The sequence below is a fragment of the Pelodiscus sinensis genome, chromosome Z (genome assembly GCF_052426305.1).
Source record: "Pelodiscus sinensis isolate ZL-2025 chromosome Z, ASM5242630v1, whole genome shotgun sequence".
Classification (NCBI taxonomy): domain Eukaryota; kingdom Metazoa; phylum Chordata; order Testudines; family Trionychidae; genus Pelodiscus; species Pelodiscus sinensis.
The window spans coordinates 7,217,445-7,231,626 of record NC_143085.1 but is presented as its reverse complement, the minus strand read 5'-3'; the positions used below and the strand labels follow the sequence as shown (position 1 = coordinate 7,231,626).

The 14,182-nt window shown below is 45.8% G+C and overlaps 1 protein-coding gene across 6 annotated transcripts in view; it reads right to left on the bottom strand.

Annotated features, from left to right (window-relative positions):
* Positions 1 to 14,182, bottom strand: part of CIT (citron rho-interacting serine/threonine kinase) — a 150,541-nt gene continuing 136,359 nt past the window's right edge. For 4 of the 6 annotated variants that reach the window (XM_075898126.2, XM_089775208.1, XM_089775209.1 and 1 more), the window contains 7 exons: positions 12,336 to 12,444; positions 12,068 to 12,196; positions 9,093 to 9,173; positions 7,594 to 7,672; positions 7,293 to 7,472; positions 1,086 to 1,419; positions 1 to 543 (listed from right to left, as the gene is read on the bottom strand). In XM_075898126.2, the coding sequence (XP_075754241.1) occupies positions 520 to 543; positions 1,086 to 1,419; positions 7,293 to 7,472; positions 7,594 to 7,672; positions 9,093 to 9,173; positions 12,068 to 12,196; positions 12,336 to 12,444 (936 nt within the window). In that variant the 3' untranslated portion in view covers positions 1 to 519. The remainder of the gene's footprint in view (positions 544 to 1,085; positions 1,420 to 7,292; positions 7,473 to 7,593; positions 7,673 to 9,092; positions 9,174 to 12,067; positions 12,197 to 12,335; positions 12,445 to 14,182) is intronic. The other 2 variants (XM_075898129.2, XM_075898133.2) reach the window with 1 other exon arrangement.

The following is a 14,182-nucleotide window of genomic DNA, read 5'->3' as shown; positions in this document are numbered from 1 at the left end:
TGGGAGGGGGAGGGGTGGAGGGAGGGGAACAAACAGATCCAGATTAATTCTCTAGAGTCCTGTAGAGAATATCCAGCGATGCTGTCTACTGCAACCGACTCACCATGGCCTTTCCATTTACAAGGCCATCACAAATACCAGCATCTTTTTCAAAACTATGATTTGTTATCTGGTAAATGGTGCTAACCACATTAAGATCTGGGTCGGGATCCTCATCCCATTTGATTTCCTTGATGAACTATTAAGGACTAAAGCTAGAGTACAAAAAGTTTATGAACTGCTTGAAAGAGTAACAGTAGTACAAAGTGCAAAAAGTATGACTGCAGGAAGGTGCAGGGAAATAAACTGAGAGGCAGACAATCCTTGTTAGAGTCACACGTCTCCAGATGTGGAGTAAGTTCCGGCCCCATAAGGTTGTTTTGGTAACCGGGCAGCAGAAGCATGGAGTGCATATACTCAGTACATTTCCTTTGTTTTTCCTGCAGATCACGATGAGGAGTAAGTTTGTCTAGCTGAGACTTATACTGAAGATTGGTCCCAGACCTAGCAGAAATAAAATTACAAGTTATTCAAGATGGAGTAAAACATTCCTGTTCTCCTGTATGTGGTCCCAAGTCATATAAGCAGCACTGTTGCCAGTAGGTAGCAGTAGCAGAGTACCATTTGTCTCCTTGCCTAGATGAAAACACTGTGTGGCATGAATCTTCCCCTACCAGTGAAGGAAAGGTCACCATCTTTACCTGGCACATAATGTGCTCCTGACAAGCACCTTCTCCTCCCAAATAAACCTCCTCCCATGTTCAGTGTGAACCTGATTTCTCTCTGTGCAGATCGCTCCTCATTCACAGATGTAGACTATAGTCAAACAGATCTAAACACTCTAGGATAGCACTGGAAGAAAATATTCTCTGTTGAAGAGATTTTCAGATATCCAATGCCTATTATATGTTTCTATGGACTGCGACTGCACATATTTTAAAGTGGGCGTAGGTTGAAGCCCCTCTCCCACACAGGCGTTTCACTATGCAAACAGTGACTCCCCAGCGGGAGACTCAGAAGTTTGACAGAGCTCCAGCTTAACTTACCTTATTGACTTGTGAGAGTGGAGTTCTTGCACCTCCCACAGGTGTTCGCCCCCTACTGCTCTCGTCAAACAACCTTCCTGGGGACCTTTCTCTGCGGGTGCTCAGAAGCCTGCCTGGAGATTTCTCTCTCTCCAGTGGTCGCCCAGGAGACTTGTCCCTGCGCAGCTCTGTCCTTCCCTCTCGATACCGATGTGGTGTGCTTGGTTCTCGAGGGTGGCTTGGACCTTCTGGTGGTCCTGGGCTTGATGCTACCCGCTTGGTTATGTGCTCATTATATGTGGGAGGACCTCTCTTATTAGGGCTACTGTCATTCAAAAACAATGGACGTGGACAGCTGAGTGACAAAAACCTTAAAGTTACATTTTTAATTAAGAAGAGTGTATCTTCCCCACTCCCCCAATCACTTCACATTGTTCAAATGAAAACATGCCCACAACTAATTCAGCCTTACTGAAAAAGGGAAGCCACTTCTCTGAACTGTTCAGAAAAGCCACACTCCTAGGTTCCCAGATGTGTGCTCTGTGGATATAATAGCACCAACTACAAAGGTTTGTTACCAGCCACCAGGTAAGTCCTGGCTGGATGGAACGTAACTATTACAGACACTTACCAGCAGTTTTCCTTTAACATGGTGTCCTAAAGAAGCCTAAACGACAATTCATGAGAAGAGGTAGATAAGTGTGGCTTTAAACAGGCTATGGCCAGAAACCAACTATTACAGAAAATAATTGTATCCTCTTTCTGAAGATAAATGTAAATATTGCTGCAGAAGTCTCTGCACCAGGAGACCACATAGCTTGATCAGTGTTTCTACTAAATTATATGAAAGTGTATCAAAAATTAATTTACACCTCATGTTTTGTACACATAGCACAAGTTACTGGATGTCTATGTAAGCATTCTGATAAGAGGATGGGAGCACGGAGGTTACAAATTTGCCAGGCTTAGATTTCTCTCTCATTTTATAGATAAGACTTTTCACTATACAATACAGCCCTATCAGCCGCAATATTCACTTATACTGTTTAATTTGGCCCCATTCTGATTAACACAAGATCACATCACTTAGTACACTCTCCTACACTGTCGCATTTACACGGACGATCTTTAAAGGGTTGGGATTTTAGCTTTTAAAGATAATTTGAAATCACTTGTGTTCCATTTTCATGGCAATAGTGAATGTTAACATTAGACTTTCAAGTTATGGCCGCATTAGCAAGATAGTAATATATCATTTCTGGCCCAAATCATCTTCTAGCAGCCTCAGCTGCTATAGCTAAAGAATAATTCCAGGATTAGGAGCAAGCAATTTATTTCAAGAAATATTTAAACAATTAATGTAGTGTATCAATGTTTAAAAGTCTAGTTTTATTATTGTTCTAAAACAATGTTTTTGCAGGTTTCTTGGTCACGTTAAGAAAACAAAGTATCCTGATTACTTGTGGAACAAACTCATTTCTATTTAATCCAGCACTAATCTAGGGACCACCTATGGATCACTGAGCAACCCATTCCATGCAAAATTATCTTCAGTGAGGAAGGCTGCCATCCTATGCTTCAACACAGAAATCCTTCCCATGGTCCTTATGGAAATCATCACAATCTAATTATCTATTTGTTCTAGAGTAAATTCTTTTAATTTATGAAGTGTCGCAAGACATTCCCATTCTGGAGGATTTGCGGATCTGAAAATGAACTCAGCTGGAGTATCTCTCTTCCTAGAACAACTAGGAAATGTACTTCCATGGCAATTTTGTTTTGGACACACAAATTAAAAGGATTTTAGAAAGAATATCACACACACATGCATCGCCTGGAGGAATCTCCTTTTTCACAATGGTATTTACATCACTAAACACTCCTGTTTTGTTTTGAAAGTATTTGTGGAGGAAATTTTCCCATTAGAGCAAAATGAGGTTGCCATGCAACAATATGGGAGAAAAGGCTCTAGAAAAAACAGATACTTACCTCTCATAACTGTTGTTCTTCTAGATGTGTTGCTCATATCCATTCCATGTAGGTGTGTGCGTGCCACGTGCACAGAAGTTGGAGCTTCCCCCCCCCAGCGGTACCCATTGAGACAGACAGGTAGCATCCTGGACTGGCACTGCTATCTTGGTGCATATATACCCCTGCTGGCCCTCCACCCCCTCAGTTCCTTCTTGCCGGAACACTCTGATGAAGGGGAGGTGGGTGGGATTTGGCGTGGACATGAACAACACATCTTGAAGAACAAGTTACGAGGTAAGTAACCGTATTTTCTTCAAGTGCTTTCTCATGTCCATTCCATGTGGCAACTCCCTAGCTCTACCACAGGAGGTGGGGTTGGAGATTAACTGGAAATGGACTGCTGCACAGCCCTACCAAAGGCTGCATCATCCCTGGCCTACTGCATGATGGCATAGTGGTTGGTGAATGTGCACAGATGACCCTGCAGATGTTGAGGATGGGCACCTGCGCAAAAAAGGCCATGGACAAAGCTTGCGGCCTAGTGGAATGGGTTGTGAGGGGAGGCAGTGGCTCGTTGGCGAGGTGGTAGCATGCCTTAATGCACGAGATCCAGGTTGACAAACGCTGGGCCAACGCCGGAAGGCCCTTCACCCTTTTCACTATGGAAATAAAGAGTTGAGGTGATCTGTGAAATGGTCTTGTTCTTGCTACATAAAACACTAGGGCTCTCCTGACATTCAATGAGTGTAAGGCCCTTAGGCGCAGCGTGAGGTTTTGGAAAGAAAACTGGTAAATGTCCTGGGATATGTGAATATGGGAGACAACTTTTGGGAGAAATTCCAGGTGAAGGCACAGTCTCACCTTGTCTTTAAAGAAAACTGTATACAGTGGCTCTGATGTGAGGGCCCCATAACTCTGACACCATGCTAGTGGACATGATGGCCACCAAAAAGGTGATCTTCCATGAAAGCTGTTTTATGGAACAAGTGGCAATGGGGTTCAAACAGAAGACCTATAAGCCTTGTGAGGATCAAGTTAAGACCCCAGGGTGGAAGGGGCTGATGGATATAGGCCTGTCCACCCCCTTAAGGAAGCGCTTGACTAGTGCATTGGCAAACACAGCCTGACCTGTTCCCTTGGGTGAAAGCCCAAAATGGCCACCAGGGGAACCTGAACTGACAAAGTAGATAGACCTTGCCACCTGAGCTCAAAGTATTCTAGGATGAGTGGTATGGGGCTTCCATAGGGTCCACCCCGCTCTGGGAGGCCCATTAGGGAAACATCTCCACTTTGCTGAGCATGCGGCCCTAGTGCAGGGTTTCCTACTCTCCAACAAGACTTTCCTTACTGCCTCCAAGCAGAGATGCTCAGCGCCCCTTAACCACCAACCTTCCACACTGCGAGATGGAGGGAGTGGAGGTTCGAGTGCCACATCTGTCCCCTCCCACTTCCCCAGGTCCTGGGTAATGAGATCAGATAGTAAGGGAAGCACCATGGGCTCCTCCACTGACAGATCCAGGAGAGTGGGGAACCAGTGTTGGCGGGGCCATTCTGGCGCCACTAATATCACTGAGGCCTTGAACCTCTTCACCCTGAGGAGGACTTTGTGTATTGGGGTAAAAGGGAACACATACAGCAGTTGAGGGGGCCAATCTACATATAAGCATCCCTCAGCGACCCTGGCCATGGCCCAGGTAGGAGCAGAAGTCCCAACACTTTGGGTACGTCTAGACTACAGGCTTTTGTCGACAGAGGCTTTGTCGACAGATACTGTTGACAAAGCTTCTGTCGACAAAGAGTGTCTAGACTACATCCAGTTCTGTCGACAAAGCAAGCCACTTTGTCAACATGACAGTGTAGACGCAAAGGACAGTATCGATGCAATAATGCCTTCTGTCAGCAGAACTCTGTTGTCAAAAGGCGTTATTCCTCGTAGAATGAGGCTTACGGCCGTTGACAAAACTGCCAAGTTCTGTTGACATTATGCAGCGGCAGTGTAGACGCAGGTATAGTTTTGTCGACAAAACCCTGTAGTCTAGACCCACCCTTTATGTTGCTGTAGATGGCAATCAGGTCTAGGTGGGGATGTCCCCACCTGTGGAAAATATCCCACACTATGTCCTTCCTGAGGGATCACTGAATGACCTGCTGAGCCTGTCCGCCAGGACGTTTCAGGTCCTCGGGAGCCTCCAAGTGAATATCATGAGCAAGGCAAAATTCCTATAGGAACAGGCTTCCTGACACAGGGGAGAACGAGGTCCACCCTATTTGTTGATACAGAACATCGCTACTGAATTGTCTGTCAGGACCGAGACAGCCTTGTGCCTCAGGTGAGGCAGAAATACCTGGCAGGCTAATCGGACTGCCCTGAGCTCTCTAACATTTATATGAAGGGACTGTTCTGCTTGGGACCACATACCTTGAGTCTGGAGACCCAAAAGGTTTACCCCTCCCAGCCTGTGTCCAAAGCATCCATGACCAGCTGCACTGAGGGACACTATCTGGTGAAAGGAATGCCCGCACAGACCACGCCTCCTGCAACCACCACTCAAACGAGAGGAGAATGTTTCCTGGGATGGTGAGCACCATGTCCAGCTGAGTGTGGGCTAGGTTGTGAACATGTCTCAGCCATGCTTGTAGGGGGCAGAGGTGCAATCTGGCACGTTGCACCTTGTAGGTACATGCTGCCATATGGCCCAAGAGTTGCATGCAACTTCTGATTGCTATGAAGGGCGAGACCTTCAGCCCCTCAATAATGTCCTGCATGTCTGTAAACTTGGCCCTGGGTATGGAGGCCCAGGCTGTGGTGGAATCTAGATGAGTCCCCACAAACTTGATCACTTGAGTGTGGAACAAGATGGACTTTTCCTTGCTTATGTGGAAACCCAACTGAACAGGACCGAGTCCAGGAGGCCCTGGAACACACTACCTCCGCCTCCACTGAAAAGTCCGACGCCAATCATGGTGGTGCCGTCAAAGACAATATTGGGGATTGGTGCTGGGGTTGGTGCTTCACCACCACGACAGGATTCCCGTGGTGGTGGACCGGTGCAGGCGGTGGCATATGTTCGGAAGATGGCCTCAGTATTGCAGGCTGTGCTGGTATGAAAGCGCTCAGGTGGGCAGTGCTGTGGAGGAGGTTGCCAGCAGAGCTGCTGATGCTCTTAAAGCCAGTCTCGCTGCCGTTTCCAGTGCCGCACTGCTCCCTGCATCCCGGTGTCAATAGCTGGTGCTGACCCTTGGATGACGTCAGCTCCATAAGGTCCCAAACTGTCTCGGTGCCCCTGCAGCTTCCCACAGCAATCCCGGCGCACCACGTATAATAGGTGCCAAGTCTGGTGCCAGCGGATGGAGAGTAGATTCCATCAGGAGGAACTTGAGCCTAGAATCATGCTCCCTCTTCATTCTGGGCTGAAAGCCCCAGCAAATCTTGCAGCTATCTGTAAGGTGGCCTTCCCCCAGACACTTTAGGCAAGCGTTGTGGGGGTCACCACAGGGCATAGGTTTCAAGTACTCGGAGCAAGGCTTGAAACCATGTCTCCCCTCCTTCCTCCCTCCGCCCCCCAGCTCCCGCCACATCCCCTCCTTAGGAGGGGAGAAATAAAGCGGGAACTCCCACTGTGAACAACTGACTACTAACTACCACTAAGTACTAAGAGCAAAACAACACCAAAGTCCTATGAACAACTATGTGCAGAGAAGTCAAGGCACTCCAATTACTGTCAAAGGCAGGAAGAAGGAACTGAGGGATTGGAAGGCCAGCAGGGGCAGATATGTGCCAATTTAGCGGCACCACTCCAGAGGGCTCCCTGGCTGGCCCAACGGGTACTGCTGGGGGGGAAAAAGCTCCGATGTCTATACACACGGTGCACGCACACCTACATGGAAAGGACATGAGTAAGCACTTGAAGAACTAACACTGCCTAAATAACATGAGGAACAAGACTGAATCAGGAGGCTGACAGCTTTTATGGGCCCCCAGGCAAGGGATGTGCGGGACCCAGCTCTGTGCTCCCAAAAAAGGGTGGGGCCTAAGGTGGAATGGGCAGGGCTGTGGCAGCCAGTCCTCAGAGCCACTGGGACTATGGTGCTGGTCCCCCACTCACCTCCTAGCCCTCAGAGCGGCATTCCAGTGGTGACTCAAAAGGGCCCATGGCTCTTGCCACCGCTGCTGCTGTAGTAGCAGTAATTTTCTGGGCCCGAAGGCACACACCCCCATTGGCAGGCTTGGACTCAGTATAGCACAGTAACTCGTACCTGCGTGTAGCAGAGGATCCTCTGTGATGATCATTATTGGACTCCTTCACCAGATTTCCCTTACAGCAGATCACTCTTAATTTGTCCTGGTAGGAAGAGGCCAGATAAATTGCCCCAGATGAAATTGCTGGCCCCAGATACCGAGGACTTGGGATATCCAAGTGGGCTCGTGCAGGAGTGCTGAGTGTCAAGGGGAAAGAAAAAAATCTTTATAATCTGGTTGCAGTACATTATTCTTGGAAAACACCCTGCAGCAAATCATAGTTCTACTTTGCAAAGTGCTGAGCAGAGCACAACTTACCCTAGAGAAGCACGAGCCTGAATTTCAATCACTTCAAGAGAATTGAAATGGGTCACAAACAGGTAGGGCTCTCTGTAGGCTGCAGCAGAGAAAGAACACCATGCACAGACTCTACATTAGCGACATAAGTCAGGAATCTTGCAGGACAAAAGTAACATTTTCCTGCTCTCTTGCAGTCCATAGAGAAGACTAAGGATGTGTTTTCTTCTATATACTACAATGTTAAATAGAAACAATCTTAAAGAATCATTGACTTGTAGCTGTTTGCTCTCATACCATTGTATCAGTAATAACATCACACAAAAAGGATTTTAAAATGGACTATTAACTGGACAAATTCTATTAGGCACTGTACAAGTTTCCTTTGGTTTAATTTTGATATGGCAGATTGTTAAAAATTTCAGAGATGACCAGGCACTCTTAAAAATTTCAAAGGCCAATTTAGCTACAGCCAGTCTGGGAACAGTAATCAAATATACACTTTAATTTAGTTTTTCTCTTATTCTTCATGCTTCAGAAAAGCTATTACAAATAAGTAAAAACCGAAATGGATGTAACCACTAGAAAACACAATCTGAAGAGGATCCTTCTCACCAGTGTTCCTTCCAATTTTTTCCACCTCTGAGTGGAATGAATTTTGTTATGTGCAGCAATGTGGAGGTGATGTGTCATATATTTGTACATACAACTATCTACATATTGCAGGAGTGGGGCTAAAGGGTTCTGAGTACGGGAGGGGGATCAGGCCTATGCCAGAGGGTTGGGGTGCAGGAGTGTGAAGGCTCGGGGGAGGAAGGGTTCGGAGTGCAAGAGGGGACTCCAGTCTGCGGGGTGGGAATGAGGGATTTGGAATACACGACGAGTCTGTAAGGTGAGGGAGGGGGTTGGGATGGGCCCAGAGACTTGGGGTGCAAGAGGGAACTACGAATTTGGGGAAGGGCTCAGGGAAGGGAATATGCCTCTGAGATGGGAGTGTGGGGCTGGAGATAAAGAGTTTGCAGTGCAGGAAGTGGCTCCAAGTTGGGGCTCAGGCTCACCTGGATGGGGTGCTAAGGCAGAATGAGTGATGCCTGTTCTGGGGCATCATGCTGCATGCAAGAGGTGGCCAGGAAGTTCAGCTCCAGGGGGAGAAGGAAGGGCACATGAGGCTCCACAGCACATGGAGCCCCATTGTCCCCCCAACATAGCTGAAGCAACAAGCAGGGAGGGGCCCCTCTCTCCCATCTGCAGCAGCTCCCTGTTGGGGCCTATAAGTAGGGGAGCTTCTCCTCGACCTGAGGCAGCTCCTCACCAGGCCCAGTGGACAGAGGTGCCTCCCTGCTTGTTGTGATAACTTTGGGGCTTCAGGAGAGACATCTCTCTCTACTGCAGCCCTGTAATGGGAAACTGTGCAGCTTAACAGGAACTTAGCTTTCCACTGGCGCTGTTACTCCCAGAATGCTGAACACTGGAACTAGTTGGAAACAATACAAAACTGGTAAATGTCATTCAACACCTACCAAAAGCCAAAGGCAAACGACTCCATTTCAGGTCCTCTGTCCGACTGCGCCTTCCATAGGAATCCACAAAGACACCAAACTCTGCAGAGAACAAATCACTAGTCTCATTTGCATATGGCTGGACTTTTTTTTTTTTAAAAAGGCAGGAAGACAGGCAAAAGTAGGTTTTGATAAAAGAAGTACAAGGACCATCTTTTGCTGCTGGTGAATGCTATGGGAGACAGAATTAAATTACTCTCATTGACAGAATGCTTAGGAATAATTTCAATAGTCCATTTTTTGCAGCTAATGTCTCCTTTATACTAAGTAAGAAAGTCATTATTCCTTACACTTGTAGGAACCTGTCATCTCCAAATAGGTGGAACCCAGAAATAATAGTCATAAACATGTGCTTTCTGTAAATACCTAAAAGATTACTCCCGTTGACATTAAAGATGGTTTGTGAACATCTAGGACATCTGACTAAAGGGTCAACAAAACAATTCAATTAAAAAGTCTCTTTTAACCCTTTGTTTCTCTCCTGAGACAAAAGAAGCAATTTTTTTGTGGAAGTCATTGCATCACTTAAAGAATCCTCTAGTTTAAATGAGAAAGGTAGGAATATATGTGAAAGAAAGCGTAGAATCAAACGACAAAAAATCTTAAATTACTCAAACTGTTCCGTAAAATCTCTATGGATAGTAATTCCATGCTTTAATAATAAGAACATAGCAGTAGGAATATATACCGACCACATGAGCAGGACAGTAATAGTGACTTTGAAATGCTTAGGGAAAATGGAGAGGCTATAAAAATAAAAAAAACCTCAATAATAATGGTAGATTTCAACTATCCCCACATTGATTGGGTATGTCATCTCAGGGCACCTTACATGACTGCTTCTTGGAGCAACTAGTTTTACAACCCACAAGAGAAGGGGCAATTCTTGATTTAGTCCTAAGCGACCACAGCATTTAATTTCAGAAAGGAGGACTACACAAAAATGAGGAAGTTAGTTAAACAGAAATTAAAAGGCACAGTGCACAGTGCCAAAAGTGAAGTCCCTGAAAACTGCATGGAAACTTTTTAAAGACACTATCATATAGACTCAAATTTAAATGAAAAAACATAATAAGAGAACCAAAAAAAATCTGCATGGCTAAATAATCAATTAAAATAAGCACAAGAGACAAAAAGGCATCATTCAAAAAGTGGAAATCAAAATACTCATGAGGAAATGAAATGTAAAAATATCTTTAGAATGACCCAAAAGGAATTTGAAGAATAGCTAGGCAAAAATTCAAAAAGTAATAGCAAAGTGAGTACATCAGAAGCAGGAAGTTTTTAATATTGATAAATACAAAGCAATGCATATTGGAAAACATAATCCTCTCTGTATTAAATGATGGAAACAACCAACCAATAAGAGCAGCACACGCTGCTCTGGGGGAGGAGGACAGCACAAGCCTTTTCCCCTCCCGGAGCTGAGAGCCATGTGGAAGGAACAGCACACAGTTTAAAGTGATCTGGGTCTGCAGCAGGCAGGGAGCCCAGCCTGCCTTGAGTGTGCTGAGCCCAGCCTGCCTTGAGTGTGCTACCTTAGATAAGTGCCTCCTAGCTAGTGCCTGCCTCTGGCACCTCAGCCTCTCCTGTACCCCCAACTCCCTCCCCCAGGTCACAACTCTGTAGCCCCCCAAACCCTCTGCAGTGTGCACCCCCTTATTCCCCTTTTCCCAGGTCTTCCTTCCCAGACTTTGCACTTCTTCCTAGAGCCCTGCCCCTTGACAAGAATTCTCTCCTGCACTCATATTCCCCTCCAACCCTACACCCCAATCTCCTGACCCAGGTCACAACCCCCTCCTTATCCAGACTCAGTCTCAGACCTCACACCATCTCCTGCACCTCAGTTCCTTATTCCATGCGCCCTTCTGCACCCAACCTCCATCCTAGACCCCACATGTTCTCGACAGAAAAGCGTGGCTGTTGACCACTTTTCAAAATCTTGGGGTGGTCCCTACCAAAAATTATTGCTCACTCCTGTAGTATGGCCATTCTTATGTTCTTATGTAATAAAATGGTCTGAAGCCTTTTTTTCCTGTTCATTTTTGCTAATATTGAGTAAGTCAAACAAACTAACAATTTGAAGGTGAGTGTCCCTCACACAGAGATGACAAGTATCTAGCATGAGTGTCAGATACCACAAACACTACAGGATGTGACACACATCTTTTAAAAAAGGGCTTTTTATTCTTTGGCTCTGAAACTTCTCATCTGTAGGCTTACAACTAACTTAATCTAATACTGCACTAGTAACTAAATAACAAATTGCTAACTACACTTGAACCTCTTAAATCTGGCAACCTTGGGAAGCAGGACTATGGAATTTTCTGAACCACAGCTGATCACCATAATGCTGGGCAAACAATGTGTATTACTTAAGTTTTGTAGGCACAAAACATGTCATAAGATAAATCCTTAATACACTGTCTTTTTCAAGACAAAAGTATAAATGTTCAGGAGAGAGATGGACAAAGGAGGTGGAATGCCAATGGCTACTTCTAGCTGGAGTTCCACCGGTTTGAGCTGTGCTGTTCTGAACATCCCATGAGTGGGGATATGCAAAAGACACTCAAAGAAGAACTGACAGAGAGACAGAGATTTTAACATAAATCAGAAGGAATCTGACCAACAGATTTTAATAGACGAGATCATAGAATCCTAGAGCTGGAAGAGACCTCAGGAGGTCATCAAGTCCAGCCCCCTGCCCAAGGCAGGACCAATCCCAACTAGATCTTGCTCTTTTAGGTTCTAATTGCTTTTTTAGGGTCTATGAATTTTATATTTCACAATGCATAATATGATCCAGTCTAACTTCCTTCCCTCCAGCACTTTCATGGCATGCCATTTCCAGCAATAATGTCCATGAATGGTTACCCTTCCATCACTATAGCTGTGCAGATGATCAAACTAGACCAGCAGCTGTATGATGCACTTACCATGGAAACAAAGCAGGTACTCCTCTCTCTGTCCTGTAGGGTTCACCTGTATGATACTGATTGGAAAGCTATTGGTGGAAGAAGCAAACACAGCAGAGGCTAAGGAGTGGTCATTCTTATCAAGAAACTCTGTAGAGGAGGAGAAAGGAATGGCCATGTCAGCACCAGCTTTTCTATAAGTTCATATCCCTTTGCTCCCTTTTATTTAGTCAAGTAACAAAGGAACATTCTCAGAGGTGTATAATGTGTGACAGGAAATGACTCTTACCTTCCAGAGTATACTGCTTCATCTCAATTTCATAGAACTTGTTGGTTCCGATAATGATGCTGTAATTGGTCAAATGGATACAGCTACAGGGCTCTGAAGTCTCAATCTCCTGGAAAAGAAGGACAAGACACACTGGCATGAGCCTTGATTATCCTTATTCAACTTTTCTGTTCTGGTAGTTCCCCTGTATTTTTTTAAACATTTATTTTATTACATAGTGTTCTGAGTGACAATATTTCTCTCTGTAAAAGGAGCTGAATGGTTTAACTGTAGACTGTGAGGCTGCAATCTTCAGCAGATGGAACAGTGCTCTTGCTGGCAGAACTAGTATTAATTGCTTGCTATATCCAGGAGTTTCCTTCTCTAAGGGGGTTCTGCTGGCTATTTAGAAGACAGGTGTACACACAACAGGTTTGGTTGAACTCCAGCTATCTTTAGAAGTTAGGCAGCAGCAGTTACAGCATCTGTGAAAAGCCAAAAGACTGCATTTGTTTCTTTCAGACAGATCTTGCAACTGTCAGTTATGGATTAGACTAACACTCTTGGGTAATGTGCCATGGTATTCGCCAAATGGCCTAGTGAAGGAGATTTGAGAAAGAGATTCAGAGTAAAGCAGCAATCCTTGCTTATATGTAGTGTTACATATTAAGCCAATTTCAGGTACCTCAGGCAAGGCATTTGACTCCAATCTGACTACAATGTACTGCACTAGGTTCAGACACTAGAAAATTGTACACCTCCAGGCCCTAAAGGCAAGAGGGGGTGTTCAATCAAAGCTAGTCTTTGAACATACTTTTGTAAGCAGGGGATGAACTATTGCTTGCAATCAGCCAGCTAAAAGTAGAGAGCAGCCCTGGTGGTGGGTATGCTCAATTAAATTGTGTAGCCCTGCAAGATAATTAACTGTTATCCGCTCATGCTGGGATGGGGAAGGAAATACAGCTCATGCTGGGATGGGGAAGGAATTTAAATCCAATTCAGCCAGGGATGATGGAGGGTCAATTGTTGGAATGGAATGTGGTCTATTGTAACTAATTTGGCTGTTGTGGGGTCACAAACCATGCTACTCCTAAATGTAGGAACTGTAAAATATGACCCCAGTGCTTGCAGGAGAGACACCATCATTGTAAGGGGTTTCAGATAAATAAGCCTCCCCCTTCCAGAGCTGAGTGAACGGAGCTGGGGGGAAAGGGCTTGAGCCAGCCTGCTTCATGCCTGCCAGGATGAGCTGTAAGACTGGTTCAACCTGTCTCTTCCCCCACCCCCGTTCTAAGGATAGATCTAAAGCAGACTCCATTAGAAGTTTTTTTGTTATTCCAGTGGAAGCTGGAATCTTTTTGCCAGCCTAGGTTTGACCTGGAGCCAGACCCATCGCGGCCAGCAGAGTGGCTGGTGGGAGTGACCGGCAGGAGGCTGGTAGGAGAAGCAGCAGGCAGACAGCAGGGCAGCTAGTGAGGAGCAGCGGCAGGCAACCAGCAGAGTGGCTGGTGAGAGCGACAGGCGGGCGGCAGAAGAAGGAGCAGGCGGCCAGCAGGGCAGCTGGTGGAGCAAGCGGCCCACAGGAGCAGCACAAAGGTGGCATGACCTTAGGCTCAGTGAGTGGTGTCATCAGGGTGATGTTTCTGGGTCCCCACTAACTGGACAGAGCTGTATGTGGGGTGTTTGAAGTGGGGTACGGAGAAAGTTTGGGTAGGTGAATGGGACCCTTACATTGTTGCACTAATGAGTCTGAGAGGCAAAGGACATTGCTCAATCCATTTGAGCTGGGACGCTTACTCATGGGGGTATGAATTCTGGTTATGGTATTTTCCAGAGCTAATGCCATGTGACTTCTCTCTCTCTTTCAT